This window comes from Somniosus microcephalus, chromosome 5, assembly GCF_052327205.1.
Source record: "Somniosus microcephalus isolate GS21.2 chromosome 5, FLI_Smic_1.0, whole genome shotgun sequence".
NCBI classification, from domain to species: Eukaryota; Metazoa; Chordata; class Chondrichthyes; order Squaliformes; family Somniosidae; genus Somniosus; species Somniosus microcephalus.
This window is the reverse complement of record NC_140991.1, coordinates 190,581,364-190,606,647: the sequence shown is the minus strand read 5'-3', so window position 1 is coordinate 190,606,647 and position 25,284 is coordinate 190,581,364. Positions and strand designations below refer to the sequence as shown.

The following is a 25,284-nucleotide window of genomic DNA, read 5'->3' as shown; positions in this document are numbered from 1 at the left end:
ATCTAGAACTCGGGGGCATAGTTTCAGAATAAAGGGTCGCCCTTTTTGAACTGAGATGAGGAGGAATTTCTTCTCTCAGAGGGTCGTAAATCTGTGGAATTCTCCCAGAGAGCCGTGGAGGCTGGGTCATTAAATAGATATAAGGTGGAGATAGACAGATTTTTGCATAGACAGATAAGGGAGTGAAGGCTTATGGTGAGTGGGCAGGGAAGTGGCTTTGAGTCCAAGATCAGCCATGATCTTAGTGAATGGCGGAGCAGGCTCGAGGGGCCAAGTGGCCTATTCCTGCTCCTATTTCTTATGTTCTTATATTCTTATGCAGCAGTGGATGCCGAACTGGGAGATGTTACAGATGTAGCCTGCTCCAGCCTGAAAGGATCCCGACGCAAAGAAATTCAGGGCCACGGACACCTGTCCTTGCCATGGAGTTAGGCTGCAGGTCTGGTTGCAAGAGGTGGCAGAGTTCTGTGAGCACCTCCTTTGTAAAGCACAGACACCTCACACACTGCTCCTGGCTCAGGCTGAGGTAAGTGAATTGCTCTCGGAAGACCCTAGGTAGGTAAGGCCTCCTCCTGAGAGCCCTTCTCCCCCTCCTCCTCCCTTTCTCAGCAGCTTGTCCTCTTCTTCGCTGACTCTGCTCCATCTCCCTGTCAAGCTGCAGGCCAAGGCGGATGACAACTAGAGCACCCATGACTGGGAGCAAGTGGTCTGACCAGAACCCTTGAAGTCAGAAACAAGGCTTTCTCCACTTGCAGCACCACTCCCTGTCACCTCACCAACTTTAAACAACTCGAGAAAGCTCTTAACAGTTATACAAACTTACACAGAGCCAGCAGAAATTAATCAGCAATTAACCTGAGAGCGGTTGATGATCCCTTTAAATATCGCTGGTGGGGGTTTCCTTGCTTGCTGCTGAACACATGTTCAGCTGTGGGAGATTAACACAGGGCGTTAGTTCCAGTGTTGAGGATGAAAATGGCAGTACTGACATTGCATGCTGACTAATGTCACGATCTGCCTACTCTACATAATTCTGCCGCACGCTCCCAGCGCCGACGCTATCTCCCTCACCAAAATGGCTTCCGGCGCAGCCCACAGAAGAAGTGTGCATGTGCTGTTCAGACACCATTTTCGACCCAAAACAACAGCTGTAGCGCCCCAACAATGGGTGCTACGCAACCAAATTTTTAGCCCAGTTTTTTCAGGCTCCAGTCACTCTTTAACTGGCCACTAGAAGGTGCATAAGAGCAGTACTGGTTGGCTCTCTTTTTGAATTTCAGGCTCCATGGGAGTCCCCTTACCTCTGGCTCACTGCTCGCCCTTGCTTCCAGATGTCCAAGCTGAGTTCTGAAGCTGCCTACATGAAATTGTAGGGGTAAAACACACCTGCCACTGCATGGCAGAGAACATTAGTACACCAATATGCCCTGTTCGCACAGTAGTTTGATCATAAATGGACAAAAAGCTGCAATTCTGAACTGTGACTGTGTGTGGTTAGTGAATTTCAGAACAAAGCTCAGTTTGTCTGCTTAAACTAAGAGGAGTTTTATTGATCCCTGTGTAATTTCCTAACATTTGAGACTAACAGCTCATTGTATTAGATGAACAGAAAATGAAGAGGAAAATGCCTTTTTTTCTAATTGATACAAAAAGAGCCTGGCATGGAAGAAAATAACTGCTTTTAGTTCTAATCTGATCAGGAAGGAAACTTCAAGCTTCATAGGACAGGCTAATCTGTGAGAAGGAACCTGTGAGGCTCTCTCAGCACTGATGTCACAGGCACAGCAAGAACATCATAAGGAGGAGTCAGATTTCACAAAGTACTGTATGTGCAGCGCTGTATGCTCACAGAGTAGACACTAATCACACAAGGATTCTGCATGGGATGTAAGCAGTATGCTGAGTCTGAAGTGCCAAAAGGATGATGCAAATTTAAACTCTGGTGTTTCATGTGGCAGGTTGTGTTTGAGATAGTGGGAAGATATAAAACTGGAATTTGAAAAGTATGATTAATGAAGGCCATCATGTATATTGGTAAGTGTTAGCTTGCCTTTTGGATTTAAATGCATTGTGATCTGTTATACAGAATCTAAGTATGCATTAACTAACCATACAATTATTCTGTGGAGAAAGACAAGACTGAGGGACTATGCTGCTATATGTCTTATCAGAATATTTATGATGCCTGTATATTAGAAGGAAGCAATGTGTGCTCGAGCTTGTACTGTTTATATAAAATGCAGCATGTAATAATGATGAATACATTTTAGTACTGTGCTAGCAGCAGCCTTTATGGAATTGGGATTCCCAATGATTTCCAAAGGGGAGTAGGTGGGGAGAGAATAAGTGGTGAACAGACTTGCTAGACCGACCATTAATGAATACTTCAGAATATTTATAGCTTTAGATTCAGCGCCTGAGAAACATTTTCTGCATGGTTCCTTATGGCATGATTGAGCTTTTTTTTCTTTGCAGTATTGCATATACCATTAACCATCTGAGATCCTGATAGTGTTCTGCACAATGCCTGGAGTCTTTTATTATTTTTTAGAAAGTTGCAATGGTAAAAAATATCATTGTGTTTTCTCATTTCTATACTATGGATTTTTTTTATTTGCTTGACTGAAAATAATATACAAAATATATTGAATGCTATAAATTACTTCACTACTTCAGGGCTACAGCAATGCATCAATATATTTGCACCTTTGAAGAAATGTTCATTTGAACAGTTTTGACCTTTTAACTCTTTTAGTTGATGTGTTAACACTTAGAGTCAGAAGGACAGAATTTACTGAAGCTGATTTAAGCTTTGATTCCTTTACAGATGATTTACATTTCTAGGTGCTTTTCTCTTATGCAAATTTTAAATGTAAAAAGCATCTTTTGGGGTCACTTTTAAAGGCACAGTGCAATGAAAACATTTGAAAAATCTTTTTCATTGCTCATAATCATGCAACGTGAAGACGTGAATCACATTGAATCAAACTAATGTGTCACTTGTGCATTGATATCAATGACTCACTGCTTCTGCTCACTCTTCTGCCTCCCCAAATGAAAAACAGGCTTGTTAAACTTTTTTTTATGAAGACAGCACCACTTTAAGAATTCTGAATTTAATAAAATAAACACTATGGTGATCATTTTAACTGAGCGCTATGGAATTGGCCGCCCATTATACATCACATCCGATTTTCCTTTTGTCAATAAAATACAAGCCAATAATGGGTGGATAATGTTTGTATCATAAATTTAGTTTGTATATTGAGTGTAGTTGGAAGGTTCAAAATCACTGGGTATATGACGGAGGTAGTATTTAGTCTCAGATCAAGGGTCAGATTCCAGATTTGTCAGTTTCGTTAAGACTTTTTTAAATGCATAAAGTCATGGGTTTTGGTTAGAAAATGGCACTATTTACATCTTTTATATGCTCCTTATTACATTGTAAGTGTTTCATGCACTCTCTCATGGACACTCACAGTCAACAAACTGACTGCCAGGCTTTGGTGAAAAAGAAAGGCCAATTTTCTGAAAGTAAAATGCATGACTTCATGATGTTATATTGCTTGCATATTAATCTTGCTTTTTCTTTCACCAAATTCCCAGTGGTGACAATATGTAGATAAACATTTTTTAACAAAAAGCTTTTTCTTTTTTTGGTAAGTAAATAAAAGGGTTAAGCTCCAGACATGCTGAACCTGGGGTCAATGAAAGTGATTTAAGTGACCCACATGGCCAGATTTAGAGTGTCATTATTTTGAAAGCTGGATAATATCTTAAAAGGTGAGAGGGAGGTCTAGAAACGGGCAGAAGTAACAGAAATCAATAAAAACGAAATGGTTGCATGTGTCTGTTCTTTCATAGCGTATTTGTAATTGTCATTCTTCAATAAGCACAATTGTGGGAGGAATGAATGTTACATTTGTCTAATCAGCAACCACCAGCATCAAAACCTGTTTCTAACAACAGTTGTTGGCTGTGTTCTTTTTTAATGTTAGGATCCAAACAAAATCCATTGAAAGAATCAAACATTATTAACACAAAGTAATGGGGCTGTGCACTGCAAGTGCTGTACCTGATCTGACGAACATACGCACAATGACAGACAGGAAAAGACCCTCTGGTCCATCCAGCCTGTTCCACATAATTGCGATATGTATCACAATATATACACTCTCAAAAACCATGTGATCTCATGTAAGAGGCAAAAAAAAAGTTAAAAATCCAGACCAATTTGGAGAAAAAAATCTGTGAAATTCCTCCCCATGGTGATCAAAACTAGTCCAGGGGATCACTCTGGCCCTGGATTCCTTGCAGTAAGAGGCAATCTCCGCCCCAGTCAGAAACAGGTCCAGCTCTCGCTTGAAAGAATTCAGTGAATCGGCATCCACTGCACGAACCAGCAGCGTGTTCCAGAGGTCAGTTCTTCTCTGGGAAAAGAATCACCTCCTGACATCTAACCTAGATCTGGCCTTATACAACTTAAAATTGTGACCCCTGGTCCTCCCTAACCTATTGGAACAAACTGTCAACTTGAACACAATCTATTCCCTTCATCATCTTATAAACCTTGATCAGGTCACCCCTAAGTCTACACTTCTCTAAAGTGTAGAGTCCCAGCTCTTTTAGCCTATCTTGATAACTAAGATGCTTTAGACTGGGAATTAGTCTAGTGACCCTCCTCTACACTCTTTCCAAAGCCTCAATATCACCCACCATATGAGGAGACCAAAATTGAACACGCTATTCTAAGTGAGGCCTGACCAAGGTCTTGAACAAGAACAAAATAGTATGCTTTGTCTTATAATCAGTTGTCTTATAAATGCACCCCAACACCCTATTTACTTTAGCTATCGCTTCATGGCATTGCTCATGAACCTTTCAAGATGTATGTAATAGAATGCCCAGATCTCTTTCTGTCTCCACCTTCTCTAATGCCCTTCACTGAAGGGTGTGTGAATGTTGAGCATTCGCCCTGCCCACATGCAGAACACTGCACTTATCTATGTTATACATCATTTGTCACTCATGAGCCCAATCTCCCAACACATCAAGATCCGCCTGAGGCCGTCGCGAATCATCTACAGTCTTAACGCTCGCACAGATCTTAGAATCATCTGCAAATTTGCACTTGGTGCCCCCAACACCTATATCTAGATCATTAATAAAAATAGTAAAGAGCAATGATCCCAATGCCTATGCCTGCATGACACCACTGGTGTGTCTCCAAACAGATCCAAATCCATCTATAACTACTTTCTGCCGATGTCCTTCCAGCCAGTTCTTAATCCAGCTCAATATATTACCACTAATACCAGAGGCTTTGCTCTTGTAGAGAAGCCTCTAGTGCGGTACCTTATCAAAAGCACCACAACACAGGGCACTCTTAACCAAACAATGGCAACATACTCTTTTGAGAATCCTTCTGTAAAATATGAGTTTAATATAAATATTATTTTCTGTAGTTTAATTGAGCATTGGTAGTCTGTGAATACATTAATTCCACATTTTTGGACAATATTTTATCATTTTCAGTAATCCACTTCCCAAACTAGGGAAGCCAATTGCTGAATTTAGGTGATGTCATAAAGATGCTGTTGCTACTGGAAACTGCCCAGACTCTGGCAGAGATTGAACTTTTGAAGGAACAGTGTACCTTTATTGCAGAGTGTTCATGTAGATTTAGTTACTAGATTTGCCTGCTTACATCACAGTGTCTAAACACTGCCATTTTGGTTGTTGGGGAAAGTTTGAACTGCAGCAGAAACCATTAACTGCTGTAAGGTGAACTTTTACAATGCACTTTAAATTATGATGTTCTTAATACAATAATGAAAAATATAATTTTTTTAATACAAGGTACAGTTAGGGACACAATGAATATCATTTTGTCATAACTGTCTTTTGCACAATACCTTGCATAACTACATAATAGTGTCTTGCAAGAGGCTTTATCATGGCAACAACTCTCCTTAGTCATCCAACAAAAATTATGTTTTTTCAGCTGAAATATTGTAACCTTGTTAATAGTGTTATAAGGTATATGACAACAGTGCTGTATAAACTATGTCATCTTTATTAATGGAAATAAAAAGTAGTAACTAGAAGCATTCAAATGAGATTTGCAATTTCAGCACTCAGCAGAAACTACAGGGTCTGATTGTAATCGTGTTGAACAGATGTTAGATTTTTTATGAAAGACTGGAACAGAGCAGAAAGTTATGCTATGCAAATGTTATTTTTAGTAGATGTGAACTGCAGCTTTATTGGAGATTAAAAGAAAGGAAAAAGTGATAAGCCAAAGGGCCCAGAAGTTTCACTATGTGTGAGGTGTGAGCTATGGAGGCAGTTTGTGGTGGATGGACGGTATGTGGCCACCAGATGGAGACAAAGTCCCCCTCTCACTCCAATTCAGGTGAAGGCCACACCCACCTCCAACACACCTGAGGCAAATCTACCCATTAGCTCAGGAGTTTAAAATACCTGAGGAGAGGGCCAGGACAGGGCCAGTACCTGAGGAGAAAGCAAGGCTGCTGTTGGGGCCCAGCTTGCAGCTGCCACAGAGAGGTTTGCTGTTGAACCCGGGTGGAATATTGTTTAGTTCTGAGAGCCTGATGTGATCCCTGGACTGGCTGAGAAAGATCCAGTAGTAAAGTAGCCCTGGTTTAGTGTTTTGGAGAAAACTGATTTAAGGACTGCCTTTCTAACCACCCGGGGCTGGTGATGGTTTTGTTCTTCATTTTTCTTTTTTGAACGTCATATGGGTTTTTTGGATTTTGCCAGACGTGAACCTTTTTTCCCCGTTTTCTAAAAATAAAACACAGCTAACTGCTGTTTTTCATTTACCAATCTTGTGACTGTGCTTGTGTCCTCCACCCCCCCCCCCCCCCCCGGCATCAACACACCCTTCGGTCTAGGTGGTGGTTGATTACAGAGGTTTAAACCTTATAAAGCAGGAGTCCTGCTCTGTACCCTAGATTCATTGCATTACATCCATATGCATGGCTGAGAAGGGTGTAGCAATAGAAATTCTGGCAGGCAATCAAGATCTAAAGCTTCTTGGTGGGGTCCAGTACAGTGCACCATGACTAGTATAGGAATAGAGATGGTTTTAATGACAGGACTTCCTGTATACTTTGGCTCATTACACAAAAGAAATATAAACTGCTGAACATGACCTCATGCTGCCTGCTGTTTGTTTTTGAGTGGTGTGGTACTTCATGCTATGTTGCATTTCTTTTCATACATAGCCCCATTAGGTAAATGGCAAACAACGTGCCGCTGACAAATTGTATAGAGGCCAGTGCCATTGATTTTACTCTGGCACTGTAACTACTCAAAATCTGATTACTTTCTTTTAGTTCTACACTAGGCTGGCTCCACAGCTAATCATCACTTTCTCACCTGTGTGTTGTAGAGTTCAGCTGCCCTGAGGTTTTTTTTGTGTGTGCATGTGTGTCTGTGCTGGTATTTACCAGTGAAAATCAATATAACCCTCCCCTTCCAAAGAGCAGCCATTTGTCAGCAGCATTTCATTTACCAGACATCAGGCTATTAAATACTAAGCACAGTAGCTCATTGTTTCCTTGTTATTACTATTGAGTGCTGCTGCTGGAGGTAATGTCCTTTTCAGTATGCTACCTGAACCGATGTGATGGTTAACAGTGAAGGAATTCATGTAGGTGAATCTAATGACTAAAGGTTGAATACAGCAAGCACACATAACAAGAACTTGCATTTATATGGCACTTTTAACATAGTAAAATGTCCCAAGGCACTTCACAAGATCGTTTTCAAACAGAATTTGACACAGAGGCACATAAGGAGATATTAGGCCAGATAACAAGAGTAGGTTTTAAGGAGTGTCTTAAAGGAGGAGAGAGGGGTGGAGAGGTTTAGGGAGGGAATACCAGAGTTTATGGCCTTGGCAGCTGAAGGCATAGCCGCCAATGGTGGAGCAGTGAAAATTGGGGATGTGCAAGTGGCCAGAATTGGAGAAGCGCAGAGATCTCAGAAGGTTGTAGGGCTGGAGGAGGTTACAGAGATAGGGAGGGGTGAGGCCATGGAAGGATTTGAAAACAAGGATGCAAATTTTAAAATCGAGGCATTGCCAGACTGGGAGCCAATGTAGGTGAGTGAGCACAGGGGTGATGGGTGAACGGGACTTGGCGCGAGTTAGGACATGGACAGCCGAGTTTTAATTGAGCTCAAGTTTATGGAGGGTGGAATATGGGAGGCCGGCCAGGAGAGCATTATAATAGTCAAGTCTAGAGGTAACAAAGGCATGGATGAGGGTTTCAGCAGCAGATGAGCTGAAGCAGGGGCAGAGTCAGGAGATCTTATGGTGTTGGAAATAGATGGTCTTGGTGATGGAGCGGATATGTGGTCGGAAGCTCATCTCAGGGTCAAATACAACACCAAGGTTGCGAATAGTCTGGTTCAGCTTCAGACGGTGGCCAGGGGGAGGGATGAAGTCGGTGACAAGGGAACAGAGTTTGTGGTGAGAACCTAAGATAATGGCTTGAGTATTCTCAATATTTAGTTGGAGGAAATCTCTGCTTATCCAGTACTGGCCCTGGTGAGACCACACCTGGAGTATTGGTTACACTTTTGGTCCCCTTACCTAAGGAAGGATATACTTGCCATAGAGGGAGTGCAACAAAGGTTCACCAGACTGGTTCCTGGGATGGGGGGATTGTCCTATGAGGAGAGATTGAGTAGACTAGGCCTATATTCTCTAGAGTTTAGAAGAATGAGAGGTGATCTCATTGAAACATACAAAATTGTTACAGGGCTTGACAGGGTAGATGCAGGGAGGATGTTTCCACTGGCTGGGGAGTCTAGGACCAGGGGTTACAGTCTCAGAATAAGGGGTCGGCCATTTCGGACTGAGAGGAGGAGAAATTTCTTCACTCAGAGGGTGGTGAATCTTTGGAATTCTCTACCCCAGAGGGCTGTGGAGGCTCAGTCGTTGAGCATATTCAAGACAGAGATCGATAGATTTTTGGATATTAAGGGAATCAAGGGATATTGGGGATAATGCAAGAAAGTGGAGATGAGGTAGAAGATCAGCCATGATCTTATTGAATGGTGGAGCAGGCTTGAAGGGCCAAATGGCCTACTCCTGTTCCTATTTCTTATGTTCTTATGTTCCTATGGATGTCAGACAAGCAGTGTGACAAATCAGAGACAGTGGAGAGGTTGAGAGAGGTGTTGATGAGGTAGAGCTGGGTATCGTTAGCCTGGGAACTTGACATTGTGGTTTTGAATGATGTCGTCGAGCGGCAGCATGTAGATGAGAAATAGGAGGGTCAAGCATAGATCCTTTGGGGACTCCAGAGGTAACTGTGCAGGAGCTGGAAGGGAAGTCATTGCACGTGATACTCTGGCTATGACTGGATAGATAAGAATGGAACCAGATGAAGGCAGCCCCACCCAGCTGGACGTCGTAGGAAAGGTGTTGGAGGAGGATGGAGTGGTCAACCATGTCAATGCTGCAGACAGATCAAGAAGGACAAGGAGGGATAATTTACCATGGTCACAGTCACATAAGATGTCATTTGTGACTTTGATAAGGGCCATTTCAGTACTGTGGCAGGGGTGGAAACCGCATTGAAGGGATTCAAACATGGATTTGCAGGAAAGATGGGCACGGATTTGGGAGGCGACAACACATTCAAGGACTTTGGAGCGGAAAGGGAGGTTGGAGATAGGGTACTAGTTTGCTGGGGCAGAGGGATCAAGGGTGCGTTTTGATGATACAGGTGATATCGGCAGATTTGAAAGGGAGGGGGACAGTACCCAAGGAGAGAGAACTGTTAGCAATATCATCTAACATGGAGGCCAGGAAAGGAAGTTGGGTGGTCAGCAATGTTCCCTGTAAGCTGTGCAGCCGCACAGCACTCCAGGGACCCCACGCAGCCAGCTTGCTGGCTTTTCAATGAGGAAAAACCGCACATACCACCCATGCAGCCCCTTTAAGGAGCCATGCAGCACCAAACAAAATTACAGGGAACATTGGTGGTCAGTACTTCGGTGGAAATAGGATCAAGTTGGAGGAGGTGGGTCTCATTGACAAGATGAGCTTGGAGAGGGCATGAAGTGAGATAAGAGAGAAAGATGCGAGTTCAGGGCTAGGTCAGGGGGGAACCTTAGGGGAAGTTCAGCTTGGTGGACTAGAGTGTGGGACAATGGCTTAACCTAAAGCCTGAAAACTGAAGTCAGCATTAGTTTCATTATAGATACCCTCCGTTCTCAAGTTTATTTTTACAGTGGGGGACCTTATTGCTTGCTTAATGCCCACAGTTGCTTGTGTTTTGCGTCATCAACAGGCAGTAGTTTCTATCCTATTGCCCACTGGAATCACTTTTGAAAAGCTATTTTTCCACAATATCAGTTAATGGGCAATACTGAAGCTATTTGCGCAATTTTGGCAGCATAAATCTATTTTGTTACCCCATCCCCCAAAATTGAAGTGCGTGCTTGGACGACTCTTTTGAGTTTGTAAGTATGTAACCACCAAATATACTTTTAGAGAAAGTGCTTAAATGTAATTCGCTGGCATACAAAACAATGATCCTGCTGCAACAGTTGCAGAAGTGGTTTATACATAAAAATCATCATAGTGCTTCAGGCAGCAACTAAATTTGAATCTTGCCAACCGATCCTCTCTAAAGTGCTGCAGCAGCAATTTGTTGCACTGGGGCTAAAATACATGTGTGAGTCTGCAAAACTATATTCTATGGGGGAAAAATTCGGTTGGTTTGCGCCTCCCGTTAGTGCCTTAAGAGGGCGCTAATGGGGCACAAAGCAACTAGCGCCCGGACGTGGCGATGTCTGCGCCGCTTGCGAAATTGACCAGAGATTTTGCGGCGGCACTAAACAATACCGCGCCAATCTCCTGCGTCCGCAGATCTGGACATCAGTCGAGCATGCAACGCCCTTGTGGCACCCCGGACCAGATATTGAGTGGCGCTCCCCCTCCTTTCCGCCTGGCACAAGAAACGACAGGTAGGCTGGAATGTTTCCCAGACAGTGTGGGGCTGGGGGGGGCGCTATTTAAAGGCAGCCTCTTCCTGGCTTTTTCTGTGGTAGACATTTTTGCACTACTCATTCTGACAGAGAGAGAGATTCTGAGAGAGAGAAGGAGAGACTTCTGCATAGAGTCAACTCTGTGCGAAATAGTTCTGGCTACTGAGCATCACTTTGCAGGTACTTTTGGATTTGACCTTCATTACTTTGATTACCAAGAGACTATGGGGGCTGCACTGATTCGGGGCATCGTCCTGCACCTGCAGAATCGGCGGCAACAGAGACGCAGAGAGAGAGTGGCAATCATGGTCAGACGGAGGAGGGCCAACAGGAGACCTTACCCTCCCAGGGTATTTCACCAACAATTCTCCAACATTAATTTGTCTGAGGAGCAGTGTTTGCGCAGGATGTGCTTCAGCAAGGAGGTGGCCACTGAGCTCTGCCACCTGCTGCAGCCAGATCTGCAGCCTCTACTGAGGACCAGGACATCTCTGTCGGTGGAAGTGAAGGTCACAGTGGCTCTGAACTTTTATGCCATCAGCTCCTTTCAAGCAGCTACTGGGGACATCACCAATATCTCCCAGTTCACGGTCCATTGCTGCATCCATCAGGTCACAAATGCCCTCTATAAAAGGAGACGCCAGTACATCTCTTTCCCGATGACCCAGGCCAAACAGCATGAACGTGCATTGGGCTTTGCGAGGATAGCGGGCTTCCCCATGGTGCAGGGTGCCACTGATTGCACGCATGTGGCATTGCGTGCACCGCATGAGAATGCAGAGGATTTCCGCAACCGCAAGGGTGTCCACTCCTTAAACGTCCAGTTGGCCTGTGACCACAGACAGCTGATACTCACTGTCAATGCCCGCTATCTTGGCAGCAGCCACGATGCTTTCACCCTGCGCCAGACTGCTGTGCCAGAACTTTTCCAGGCACCCCATCAGCCAAGTGGTTGGCTCCTCGGGGACAAGGGTTATCCACTGTGCACCTGGCTGATGACACCGCTCTGTAACCCCAACACCCCTGCTGAGCTGCGTTATAACGAGAGCCATCTCGCCACCAGGAACATCATTGAGCAGACGATCGGCATGCTCAAGCAATGGTTCCGCCGTCTGGACCACTTAGGAGGAGCCCTGCAGTACCCTCCTGAGCGAGTCTCCCTCTTCATAGTTGTGTGCTGCATGCTGCATAACCTGGCAATCCTCAGGACCCAGCCAATGCCACCAGGCCTTGGAGAACCACCAGAGGAGGAGGATGATCATCAGCAGCACCAAAGCGGGCGGGAGGCCCACAATGTTGAAACTGCAAGTGCCATCTGTCAATGACTACTAAAAAGCCGCTTCTCGGCCCCTACTGGGGAAATGGCTTCTGCCATGGAGAACAACATGAATGAAAGCAACCCGCAACCCCTAAGCCGGCCAAGGCAGCAATGATTCCAAAGACCAAACGTACATTATGAATACAAAAACTTATTTATTTTACAAACTCTGTGTGTGTCATTTCTTCATGACAAACTAATAGAAACAAACTCAAAAAAACAGTCATTAACATAGCTGGTTCTCACAACCTGGAGATAATGTCCAAAATACTAAACAAAAGTTTGAACACGAAACTCAGCCTTTAATAAAAAAATGACCAACATTTCGTCACACCTCCTACTTTTTACCCTTCGAGGGTGATCTTCCCTTGTGCACCTCCCCCCTTCCCACCCTATTGCTCCTCCGTAATGGGGCCCCAGTGGTTGCAGCAAGGCTGGTGGAAGGCTGCTGATTGTCAGAACCTGAGACTACAGATGCCCTTGAAGGACAGCCTCGACCAGCTCTGGGCCTGGTGGGCCCAGCTGCAGACTGCACCAACTCTGCATGGGCGGCAGCAGTCTGGGCTACAGGCAATGGCAAGTGCAATGGGGAAGTGACAGTGGTGGCAGCAGGAATGCTGTCATTTTGAGAGAGGACAGCACCTCCCTGCTCGACTGACGCACTGGCACTGCCACGGGGCAGCACATCAGCATCTGGAGCACAGATTGCTGGTCTGCTGTGGCGCGGTGAGAGCCCCAGGGAAATGTGTCCAAACCAGCGACAATGGCAGCATTCAGTGCTTGCGTAGCCTGAATCTGCATTTGCATGAGAGCAGTCTGAGATGGGATCATGGCAGCCAGTGACTGAATTGCAGCACTAAGCATTAGCGTGGCATCTGCCTGTGCTACAGCGAAGTGCTCCACACTCCTTGCCAGTGAATCAATGCATTCGGGCACCCTTCCCACTGCACCCATGAGCTGAGTGTGCATGTCCACCGCCTGGGTGTTCATTTCAGCGATGAACTGCTCCTCCTCTGTGTCCAGTGCAGCAGGAAGCGCTGGCCTACTCTCCCTCCGGGGAGAAGGCCCCCGAGCTTCCCTACCCCCATCACGTTGCTGCAGCCCGCTGGGTCCTGGAGCTTCACCCTCATCAGACCCTTCTTCCCTGTTTCCCTCCAGGGAAGACATGGTCCCAGTGTGGGCATGGGCTTCCTCGGGAGAGGGTGGCGCTGATGCCCCGGCTACCTCTTCCTCCTCGCCTGCAGCTTCACTCCCACTGGCAGCTTGAGGGCCCGTCTCCTCAGCTGGTGAATCACCATCTGAAAGCAGGGAGGTACAAGAGTGGCTTTAGCGTGAGGACAGAGGGGCAGTAAGGGAGGAAGGAGTGCAGCGATTTAGTAAGTTGGATTGAAAGTGTCAAAGGCTGGTGTTGTGAGGGACAAGTGGAATGAGAGAGGAGAAAAAGGCGATGACCTTACCATTGCTGTCCAGAACGGGGTTGGCCTCTCCAGGGGCGATGGGACCGATCACCTGGCTTGCCACAATCCTGTGGACGTGCGCCTCAAGATCACTGAGGGGTTGCAGCTGAGGCCGCCCTCCACCCGTCCGTTGCTGCTGTCTCCTATTATGAGATAGCTTGGCCTGCAAGAAAAAGGACGGCGTCTGAGTAAATATACAGCCATGGTCTTGCCTGATGTGCTTCCCATAGTTGAATAGCCCTTAATGTATGCAGCCATGGTCTTGCCTGATGTGCCTCCCATAGTTGAATAGTCCTTAATGTATGCAAAGTGTGGAATGTGCATGTGTGTTTCATGAGAGGGCCATAGGTGTTGGATGAGTGTTGGGCATTGGGGTTTTAAGACCCTCTGGCCATAGAGTGAGGTTGAGATGGAGGGATGGAGAGGTATTGAAAAATAGCCACTCACCCTGACGCCCCGAGTGAGGTCGTTGAACTTTTTGCGACATTGAGTAGGGGTCCTGGGCACCATGCTCCTGGAGGAGACGTGCTGAGCCACCTCCCTCCACACTCTTCTGTAGTCGCACGGCAAAGGCCTCCTGCCACTCTCAGGGTAGAGTATAGATCTTCTGCGCTCCACTGCGCCAACCAGAGCCTCCAAGGCTCACTCGCTGAAGCGCTGAGCTCGTTCTCTCACCCTCTCCATAGTCTTTGGCTGGAAAATGTAGTCACAGGTCTTTCCAGGCCAAGATTCAAGGCTCCAATAAGCAGTGTGTGGCTGGAGTGCAAGATCGAGCCTCTCCTTTAAGAACTGGCCAGCGCCAGTGTGTCTGTGTTCCATCGCTGACTGACATCACATGAGCTTCGCTCGCGCTCTGAGGTAGCGACTCACTCCTCAGCGTTAGCGCCTTAAGACAGGTGTGCAGCGCCTGATTTAGTGCTCCAATCACCTCCAGGGGCGATAAAAGCCAACTTTGCGGTCGGAGGCGATAATTAGCGCCAGGCGCTAAACTTTGCGTCCGGCCGATAATCGCACCCCAAACGGGGCGATACTGAATTTCTCCCTTTATTTGTTCTACACTAAATAAAACATCCTGTGGCACTAATAGATTTTATGTTTCAGCAAATAACATCAATCAGGCCCAGAACATTTTGCATTTATCACTCAGTATGAGAGAAACCATTAACAGTAAACAGTGTGAAGTTGCTGAGGACACATTAACAAATCTTCTTTTTATAAAGAAATTCAATGCTAAAGAATGGTATACACCTACAACATTGACTTGTCCTTTCTCTTTACTGATGCTGACTGCCATGCTCTGCATTTACAGCAGTTTCTACGTTTTTATAGACTCTCCTTTGGAAGTTTGCCATACAATATAATTCTAATCTAAGTTGCTTAATGTAAAGCACAGATATAAATTCTATCAAAATCTTTCTTTCCAAAATATCTTAAATCAAAAGCAGATTACAGTTTGTTGCCAACATTGTTTTTCTTACATTTTAAAGCAAGTTTCATCTTTTTTCAGAAGACAACTTTTCATGAGTGATCATGTTCTTGAACTGTGGCTCGCAAAGGTATAAATAAACCACATATAGGTTCACCTGACAAAAGAAACCCTACTGAAAAGGCAATCAGGTCTGTCTGCTGTGTCCACAATCAGGTCTGTCTGCTGTGTCCACAATCACAGCTGTCTGCTGTGTCCACAATCAGGGCTGTCTGCTGTGTCCACAATCAGGTCTGTCTGCTGTGTCCACAATCAGGGCTGTCTGCTGTGTCCACAATCAGGTCTGTCTGCTGTGTCCACAATCAGGTCTGTCTGCTGTGTCCACAATCAGGTCTGTCTGCTGTGTCCACAATCAGGTCTGTCTGCTGTGTCCACAATCACAGCTGTCTGCTGTGTCCACAATCAGGGCTGTCTGCTGTGTCCACAATCAGGGCTGTCTGCTGTGTCCACAATCAGGTCTGACTGCTGTGTCCACAATCAGGTCTGTCTGCTGTGTCCACAATCAGGTCTGTCTGCTGTGTCCACAATCACAGCTGTCTGCTGTGTCCACAATCAGGGCTGTCTGCTGTGTCCACAATCACAGCTGTCTGCTGTGTCCACAATCAGAGCTGTCTGCTGTGTCCACAATCACAGCTGTCTGCTGTGTCCACAATCAGGTCTGTCTGCTGTGTCCACAATCACAGCTGTCTGCTGTGTCCACAATCAGGTCTGTCTGCTGTGTCCACAATCAGGTCTGTCTGCTGTGTCCACAATCAGAGCTGTCTGCTGTGTCCACAATCAGAGCTGTCTGCTGTGTCCACAATCAGAGCTGTCTGCTGTGTCCACAATCAGGTCTGTCTGCTGTGTCCACAATCAGGGCTGTCTGCTGTGTCCACAATCACAGCTGTCTGCTGTGTCCACAATCAGGGCTGTCTGCTGTGTCCACAATCAGGTCTGTCTGCTGTGTCCACAATCAGAGCTGTCTGCTGTGTCCACAATCAGGTCTGTCTGCTGTGTCCACAATCAGGTATGTCTGCTGTGTCCACAATCAGGTCTGTCTGCTGTGTCCACAATCAGGGCTGTCTGCTGTGTCCACAATCAGAGCTGTCTGCTGTGTCCACAATCAGGTCTGTCTGCTGTGTCCACAATCAGGTCTGTCTGCTGTGTCCACAATCACAGCTGTCTGCTGTGTCCACAATCAGGGCTGTCTGCTGTGTCCACAATCAGAGCTGTCTGCTGTGTCCACAATCAGAGCTGTCTGCTGTGTCCACAATCAGGGCTGTCTGCTGTGTCCACAATCAGAGCTGTCTGCTGTGTCCACAATCAGGGCTGTCTGCTGTGTCCACAATCAGGGCTGTCTGCTGTGTCCACAATCAGGTCTGTCTGCTGTGTCCACAATCAGGTCTGTCTGCTGTGTCCACAATCAGGGCTGTCTGCTGTGTCCACAATCAGAGCTGTCTGCTGTGTCCACAATCAGAGCTGTCTGCTGTGTCCACAATCAGAGCTGTCTGCTGTGTCCACAATCAGAGCTGTCTGCTGTGTCCACAATCAGAGCTGTCTGCTGTGTCCACAATCAGAGCTGTCTGCTGTGTCCACAATCAGGGCTGTCTGCTGTGTCCACAATCAGGGCTGTCTGCTGTGTCCACAATCACAGCTGTCTGCTGTGTCCACAATCAGAGCTGTCTGCTGTGTCCACAATCAGGGCTGTCTGCTGTGTCCACAATCAGGGCTGTCTGCTGTGTCCACAATCAGGGCTGTCTGCTGTGTCCACAATCAGGTCTGTCTGCTGTGTCCACAATCAGGGCTGTCTGCTGTGTCCACAATCACAGCTGTCTGCTGTGTCCACAATCAGGGCTGTCTGCTGTGTCCACAATCAGGTCTGTCTGTTGTGTCCACAATCAGGGCTGTCTGCTGTGTCCACAATCACAGCTGTCTGCTGTGTCCACAATCAGAGCTGTCTGCTGTGTCCACAATCACAGCTGTCTGCTGTGTCCACAATCAGGGCTGTCTGCTGTGTCCACAATCAGAGCTGTCTGCTGTGTCCACAATCAGGGCTGTCTGCTGTGTCCACAATCAGGGCTGTCTGCTGTGTCCACAATCAGGTCTGTCTGCTGTGTCCACAATCACAGCTGTCTGCTGTGTCCACAATCACAGCTGTCTGCTGTGTCCACAATCAGGTCTGTCTGCTGTGTCCACAATCACAGCTGTCTGCTGTGTCCACAATCAGGGCTGTCTGCTGTGTCCACAATCAGGGCTGTCTGCTGTGTCCACAATCAGGTCTGTCTGCTGTGTCCACAATCAGGTCTGTCTGCTGTGTCCACAATCAGAGCTGTCTGCTGTGTCCACAATCAGGGCTGTCTGCTGTGTGCACAATCAGAGCTGTCTGCTGTGTCCACAATCAGGTCTGTCTGCTGTGTCCACAATCACAGCTGTCTGCTGTGTCCACAATCAGGGCTGTCTGCTGTGTCCACAATCAGGGCTGTCTGCTGTGTCCACAATCAGGTCTGTCTGCTGTGTCCACAATCAGGTCTGTCTGCTGTGTCCACAATCAGAGCTGTCTGCTGTGTCCACAATCAGAGCTGTCTGCTGTGTCCACAATCAGGGCTGTCTGCTGTGTCCACAATCAGAGCTGTCTGCTGTGTCCACAATCACAGCTGTCTGCTGTGTCCACAATCAGGTCTGTCTGCTGTGTCCACAATCAGAGCTGTCTGCTGTGTCCACAATCAGAGCTGTCTGCTGTGTCCACAATCAGAGCTGTCTGCTGTGTCCACAATCAGGGCTGTCTGCTGTGTCCACAATCACAGCTGTCTGCTGTGTCCACAATCAGGGCTGTCTGCTGTGTCCACAATCAGGGCTGTCTGCTGTGTCCACAATCAGAGCTGTCTGCTGTGTCCACAATCAGAGCTGTCTGCTGTGTCCACAATCAGAGCTGTCTGCTGTGTCCACAATCAGAGCTGTCTGCTGTGTCCACAATCAGAGCTGTCTGCTGTGTCCACAATCAGGGCTGTCTGCTGTGTCCACAATCAGAGCTGTCTGCTGTGTCCACAATCAGAGCTGTCTGCTGTGTCCACAATCAGAGCTGTCTGCTGTGTCCACAATCAGAGCTGTCTGCTGTGTCCACAATCAGGGCTGTCTGCTGTGTCCACAATCAGGGCTGTCTGCTGTGTCCACAATCACAGCTGTCTGCTGTGTCCACAATCAGGGCTGTCTGCTGTGTCCACAATCAGGGCTGTCTGCTGTGTCCACAATCAGAGCTGTCTGCTGTGTCCACAATCAGGGCTGTCTGCTGTGTCCACAATCAGGGCTGTCTGCTGTGTCCACAATCACAGCTGTCTGCTGTGTCCACAATCAGGGCTGTCTGCTGTGTCCACAATCAGGGCTGTCTGCTGTGTCCACAATCAGGTCTGTCTGCTGTGTCCACAATCAGGGCTGTCTGCTGTGTCCACAATCAGGTCTGTCTGCTGTGTCCACAATCACAGCTGTCTGCTGTGTCCACAATCAGGGCTGTCTGCTGTGTCCACAATCAGGTCTGTCTGCTGTGTCCACAATCACAGCTGTCTGCTGTGTCCACAATCAGGGCTGTCTGCTGTGTCCACAATCAGAGCTGTCTGCTGTGTCCACAATCAGGGCTGTCTGCTGTGTCCACAATCAGAGCTGTCTGCTGTGTCCACAATCACAGCTGTCTGCTGTGTCCACAATCAGGGCTGTCTGCTGTGTCCACAATCAGGTCTGTCTGCTGTGTCCACAATCAGGGCTGTCTGCTGTGTCCACAATCAGGTCTGTCTGCTGTGTCCACAATCAGAGCTGTCTGCTGTGTCCACAATCACAGCTGTCTGCTGTGTCCACAATCAGGTCTGTCTGCTGTGTCCACAATCAGGTCTGTCTGCTGTGTCCGCAATCAGGTCTGTCTGCTGTGTCCACAATCAGGTCTGTCTGCTGTGTCCACAATCAGGTCTGTCTGCTGTGTCCACAATCAGGTCTGTCTGCTGTGTCCACAATCAGAGCTGTCTGCTGTGTCCACAATCAGAGCTGTCTGCTGTGTCCACAATCAGGGCTGTCTGCTGTGTCCACAATCAGAGCTGTCTGCTGTGTCCACAATCAGGGCTGTCTGCTGTGTCCACAATCAGAGCTGTCTGCTGTGTCCACAATCAGAGCTGTCTGCTGTGTCCACAATCAGGGCTGTCTGCTGTGTCCACAATCAGGGCTGTCTGCTGTGTCCACAATCACAGCTGTCTGCTGTGTCCACAATCAGGTCTGTCTGCTGTGTCCACAATCAGGGCTGTCTGCTGTGTCCACAATCAGGGCTGTCTGCTGTGTCCACAATCAGAGCTGTCTGCTGTGTCCACAATCAGGGCTGTCTGCTGTGTCCACAATCAGGGCTGTCTGCTGTGTCCACAATCAGGTCTGTCTGCTGTGTCCACAATCACAGCTGTCTGCTGTGTCCACAATCAGGTCTGTCTGTTGTGTCCACAATCAGGGCTGTCTGCTGTGTCCACAATCAGGGCTGTCTGCTGTGTCCACAATCAGGTCTGTCTGCTGTGTCCACAATCAGAGCTGTCTGCTGTGTGCACAATCAGGTCTGTCTGCTGTGTCCACAATCAGGGCTGTCTGCTGTGTCCACAATCAGGTCTGTCTGCTGTGTCCACAATCACAGCTGTCTGCTGTGTCCACAATCAGGTCTGTCTGCTGTGTCCACAATCAGAGCTGTCTGCTGTGTCCACAATCAGGGCTGCCTGCTGTGTCCACAATCAGAGCTGTCTGCTGTGTCCACAATCAGGGCTGTCTGCTGTGTCCACAATCAGGTCTGTCTGCTGTGTCCACAATCACAGCTGTCTGCTGTGTCCACAATCAGGTCTGTCTGCTGTGTCCACAATCAGGTCTGTCTGCTGTGTCCAAAATCAGGTCTGTCTGCTGTGTCCACAATCAGGGCTGTCTGCTGTGTCCACAATCAGGTCTGTCTGCTGTGTCCACAATCAGGGCTGTCTGCTGTGTCCACAATCAGGGCTGTCTGCTGTGTCCACAATCAGGTCTGTCTGCTGTGTCCACAATCAGGTCTGTCTGCTGTGTCCACAATCACAGCTGTCTGCTGTGTCCACAATCAGGTCTGTCTGCTGTGTCCACAATCAGGGCTGTCTGCTGTGTCCACAATCAGGGCTGTCTGCTGTGTCCACAATCAGAGCTGTCTGCTGTGTCCACAATCAGGTCTGTCTGCTGTGTCCACAATCAGGGCTGTCTGCTGTGTCCACAATCAGGGCTGTCTGCTGTGTCCACAATCAGGGCTGTCTGCTGTGTCCACAATCAGGGCTGTCTGCTGTGTCCACAATCAGGGCTGTCTGCTGTGTCCACAATCAGGTCTGTCTGCTGTGTCCACAATCAGGTCTGTCTGCTGTGTCCACAATCACAGCTGTCTGCTGTGTCCACAATCAGGTCTGTCTGCTGTGTCCACAATCAGAGCTGTCTGCTGTGTCCACAATCAGGTCTGTCTGCTGTGTCCACAATCAGGGCTGTCTGCTGTGTCCACAATCACAGCTGTCTGCTGTGTCCACAATCAGGTCTGTCTGCTGTGTCCACAATCAGGGCTGTCTGCTGTGTCCACAATCAGAGCTGTCTGCTGTGTCCACAATCAGGGCTGTCTGCTGTGTCCACAATCAGGTCTGTCTGCTGTGTCCACAATCAGGGCTGTCTGCTGTGTCCACAATCAGGTCTGTCTGCTGTGTCCACAATCAGGTCTGTCTGCTGTGTCCACAATCAGGGCTGTCTGCTGTGTCCACAATCAGGGCTGTCTGCTGTGTCCACAATCAGAGCTGTCTGCTGTGTCCACAATCAGAGCTGTCTGCTGTGTCCACAATCAGGGCTGTCTGCTGTGTCCACAATCAGGGCTGTCTGCTGTGTCCACAATCAGGGCTGTCTGTGTCCACAATCAGGTCTGTCTGCTGTGTCCACAATCAGGGCTGTCTGCTGTGTCCACAATCAGGGCTGTCTGCTGTGTCCACAATCAGGGCTGTCTGCTGTGTCCACAATCAGGTCTGTCTGCTGTGTCCACAATCAGGGCTGTCTGCTGTGTCCACAATCAGGGCTGTCTGCTGTGTCCACAATCAGAGCTGTCTGCTGTGTCCACAATCAGGTCTGTCTGCTGTGTCCACAATCAGGGCTGTCTGCTGTGTCCACAATCAGAGCTGTCTGCTGTGTCCACAATCAGGTCTGTCTGCTGTGTCCACAATCAGGTCTGTCTGCTGTGTCCACAATCAGAGCTGTCTGCTGTGTCCACAATCAGGGCTGTCTGCTGTTTCCACAATCAGGTCTGTCTGCTGTGTCCACAATCAGAGCTGTCTGCTGTGTCCACAATCAGGTCTGTCTGCTGTGTCCACAATCAGGGCTGTCTGCTGTGTCCACAATCAGGGCTGTCTGCTGTGTCCACAATCAGGGCTGTCTGTGTCCACAATCAGGTCTGTCTGCTGTGTCCACAATCAGGGCTGTCTGCTGTGTCCACAATCAGGGCTGTCTGCTGTGTCCACAATCAGGGCTGTCTGCTGTGTCCACAATCAGGTCTGTCTGCTGTGTCCACAATCAGAGCTGTCTGCTGTGTCCACTATCAGGGCTGTCTGCTGTGTCCACAATCAGGTCTGTCTGCTGTGTCCACAATCAGAGCTGTCTGCTGTGTCCACAATCAGGGCTGTCTGCTGTGTCCACAATTAGAGCTGTCTGCTGTGTCCACAATCAGGTCTGTCTGCTGTGTCCACAATCAGGGCTGTCTGCTGTGTCCACAATTAGGGCTGCCTGCTGTGTCCACAATCAGGTCTGTCTGCTGTGTCCACAATCAGAGCTGTCTGCTGTGTCCACAATCAGGGCTGTCTGCTGTGTCCACAATCAGGGCTGTCTGCTGTGTCCACAATCAGGTCTGTCTGCTGTGTCCACAATCAGAGCTGTCTGCTGTGTCCACAATCAGGGCTGTCTGCTGTGTCCACAATCAGAGCTGTCTGCTGTGTCCACAATCAGAGCTGTCTGCTGTGTCCACAATCAGGGCTGTCTGCTGTGTCCACAATCAGGTCTGTCTGCTGTGTCCACAATCAGAGCTGTCTGCTGTGTCCACAATCAGGTCTGTCTGCTGTGTCCACAATCAGGGCTGTCTGCTGTGTCCACAATTAGGGCTGTCTGCTGTGTCCACAATCAGGTCTGTCTGCTGTGTCCACAATCAGAGCTGTCTGCTGTGTCCACAATCAGGGCTGTCTGCTGTGTCCACAATCAGGGCTGTCTGCTGTGTCCACAATCAGGTCTGTCTGCTGTGTCCACAATCAGAGCTGTCTGCTGTGTCCACAATCAGAGCTGTCTGCTGTGTCCACAATCAGGTCTGTCTGCTGTGTCCACAATCAGGGCTGTCTGCTGTGTCCACAATCAGAGCTGTCTGCTGTGTCCACAATCAGAGCTGTCTGCTGTGTCCACAATCAGGTCTGTCTGCTGTGTCCACAATCAGGTCTGTCTGCTGTGTCCACAATCAGAGCTGTCTGCTGTGTCCACAATCAGGGCTGTCTGCTGTGTCCACAATCAGGTCAGTCTGCTGTGTCCACAATCAGAGCTGTCTGCTGTGTCCACAATCAGGTCTGTCTGCTGTGTCCACAATCAGGGCTGTCTGCTGTGTCCACAACCAGGGCTGTCTGTGTCCACAATCAGGTCTGTCTGCTGTGTCCACAATCAGGGCTGTCTGCTGTGTCCACAATCAGGGCTGTCTGCTGTGTCCACAATCAGGGCTGTCTGCTGTGTCCACAATCAGGTCTGTCTGCTGTGTCCACAATCAGAGCTGTCTGCTGTTTCCACAATCAGGGCTGTCTGCTGTGTCCACAATCAGGGCTGTCTGCTGTGTCCACAATCAGGTCTGTCTGCTGTGTCCACAATCAGAGCTGTCTGCTGTGTCCACAATCAGGGCTGTCTGCTGTGTCCACAATTAGAGCAGTCTGCTGTGTCCACAATCAGGTCTGTCTGCTGTGTCCACAATCAGGGCTGTCTGCTGTGTCCACAATTAGGGCTGTCTGCTGTGTCCACAATCAGGTCTGTCTGCTGTGTCCACAATCAGAGCTGTCTGCTGTGTCCACAATCAGGGCTGTCTGCTGTGTCCACAATCAGGGCTGTCTGCTGTGTCCACAATCAGGTCTGTCTGCTGTGTCCACAATCAGGTCTGTCTGCTGTGTCCACAATCAGAGCTGTCTGCTGTGTCCACAATCAGAGCTGTCTGCTGTGTCCACAATCAGAGCTGTCTGCTGTGTCCACAATCAGGGCTGTCTGCTGTGTGCACAATCAGAGCTGTCTGCTGTGTCCACAATCAGGGCTGTCTGCTGTGTCCACAATCAGAGCTGTCTGCTGTGTCCACAATCAGGTCTGTCTGCTGTGTCCACAATCAGGGCTGTCTGCTGTGTCCACAATTAGGGCTGTCTGCTGTGTCCACAATCAGGTCTGTCTGCTGTGTCCACAATCAGAGCTGTCTGCTGTGTCCACAATCAGGGCTGTCTGCTGTGTCCACAATCAGGTCGGTCTGCTGTGTCCACAAAGAGATGTCTGCTGTGTCCACAATCAGGGCTGTCTGCTGTGTCCACAATCAGGGCTGTCTGCTGTGTCCACAATCAGGGCTGTCTGCTGTGTCCACAATCAGGTCTGTCTGCTGTGTCCACAATCAGAGCTGTCTGCTGTGTCCACAATCAGGGCTGTCTGCTGTGTCCACAATCAGAGCTGTCTGCTGTGTCCACAATCAGAGCTGTCTGCTGTGTCCACAATCAGGGCTGTCTGCTGTGTCCACAATCAGAGCTGTCTGCTGTGTCCACAATCAGGTCTGTCTGCTGTGTCCACAATCAGAGCTGTCTGCTGTGTCCACAATCAGGGCTGTCTGCTGTGTCCACAATCAGGTCTGTCTGCTGTGTCCACAATCAGGGCTGTCTGCTGTGTCCACAATCAGAGCTGTCTGCTGTGTCCACAATCAGGGCTCTCTGCTGTGTCCACTGATGTGCCTCAATAATCCCGAGACTCGATATTAGCAAAACAAAACAAGGCTTTTATTAACTTAGAAGATAACACGCAGTGGAGAGGGGTATCTTCCATCTGGAGCTCTGCAGTACTGGATATGAGGCCAGACTGAGCTGGCTTACATAGAGGCCAGGTATGGGTGGAGCCCGACACACAACACATTCCATACATTCCAATATAAAATACAATGGTGAGGAGAAACCTGAAACCAACCACAGTCACAGGCAATACAATGGTGAGGGGAAACCTGAAACCAACCACAGTCACAGGCAGCGATGAATGGAATATTTCATCACATTCACCCCTTCTATAGATTTAGTCTGTTCGGGGGTTTGGTGGTCCTCTGCGACCGACGTGACTGTTGTGGTGTCGCGGGTGTCGGCTGGGTGTCCCCGGTGGCCTCCTGGGTCTCTGCCGGGGGTGCCGTCAGGGTTGTTGAAGGGGTAGTTGGTGGGGGTGCCGTTGGTCGATGTTCTTCCGGGGGTGATGAAAGAGTAGTGGGTGGGTAAGAGTTGCTGTAGTCATTGTTGCTGCTATTGCCGTGGTTGTTGTCGTTACCGGCTGGGGTGACGTCTTTTATTGACACGGTGTCCTCCCTTCCGTCGGCGTGCCGGACATACGCGTATTGGGGGTTGGCGTGGAGTAGGTGCACTGGCTCCACGAGAGGGTCCGTCTTATGGCCCCTCACATGCCTTCGCACGAATACCGGACCTGGGGTGGAGAGCCATGATGGCATGGATACGCCTGAGGTGGATTTCCGGGGAATGCTAAACATTCGTTCATGAGGCGTGGCATTAGTGGCAGTACACAATAGCGACCGTATCGAATGGAGCACATCTGAGAGGACTTCCTGCCAGCGGGAGATAGGGAGGCCCTTGGTCCTTAGAGCTAGAGTGACTGCTTTCCATACTGTCCCGTTCTCTCGCTCCACTTGACCGTTACCCCGGGGGTTGTAGCTGGTGGTACGGCTCGTGGCGATACCCCTGGACAGCATGTACTGGCGT

General features: G+C 48.4%; 1 protein-coding gene across 3 annotated transcripts in view; it reads left to right on the top strand.

Annotated features, from left to right (window-relative positions):
• The first annotated feature begins 1,843 nt into the window (after positions 1-1,843).
• Positions 1,844-25,284, top strand: part of LOC147117492 (zinc finger protein 385D-like) — an 885,325-nt gene continuing 861,884 nt past the window's right edge. For all 3 annotated transcript variants that reach the window (XR_015078456.1, XM_085988518.1, XM_085988517.1), the window contains exon 1: positions 1,844-2,034. Coding sequence is in view for 2 of the 3 variants with exons in the window: in XM_085988518.1 (XP_085844644.1) it covers positions 2,013-2,034 (22 nt within the window). In the remaining variant the exon portion in view is untranslated. The remainder of the gene's footprint in view (positions 2,035-25,284) is intronic.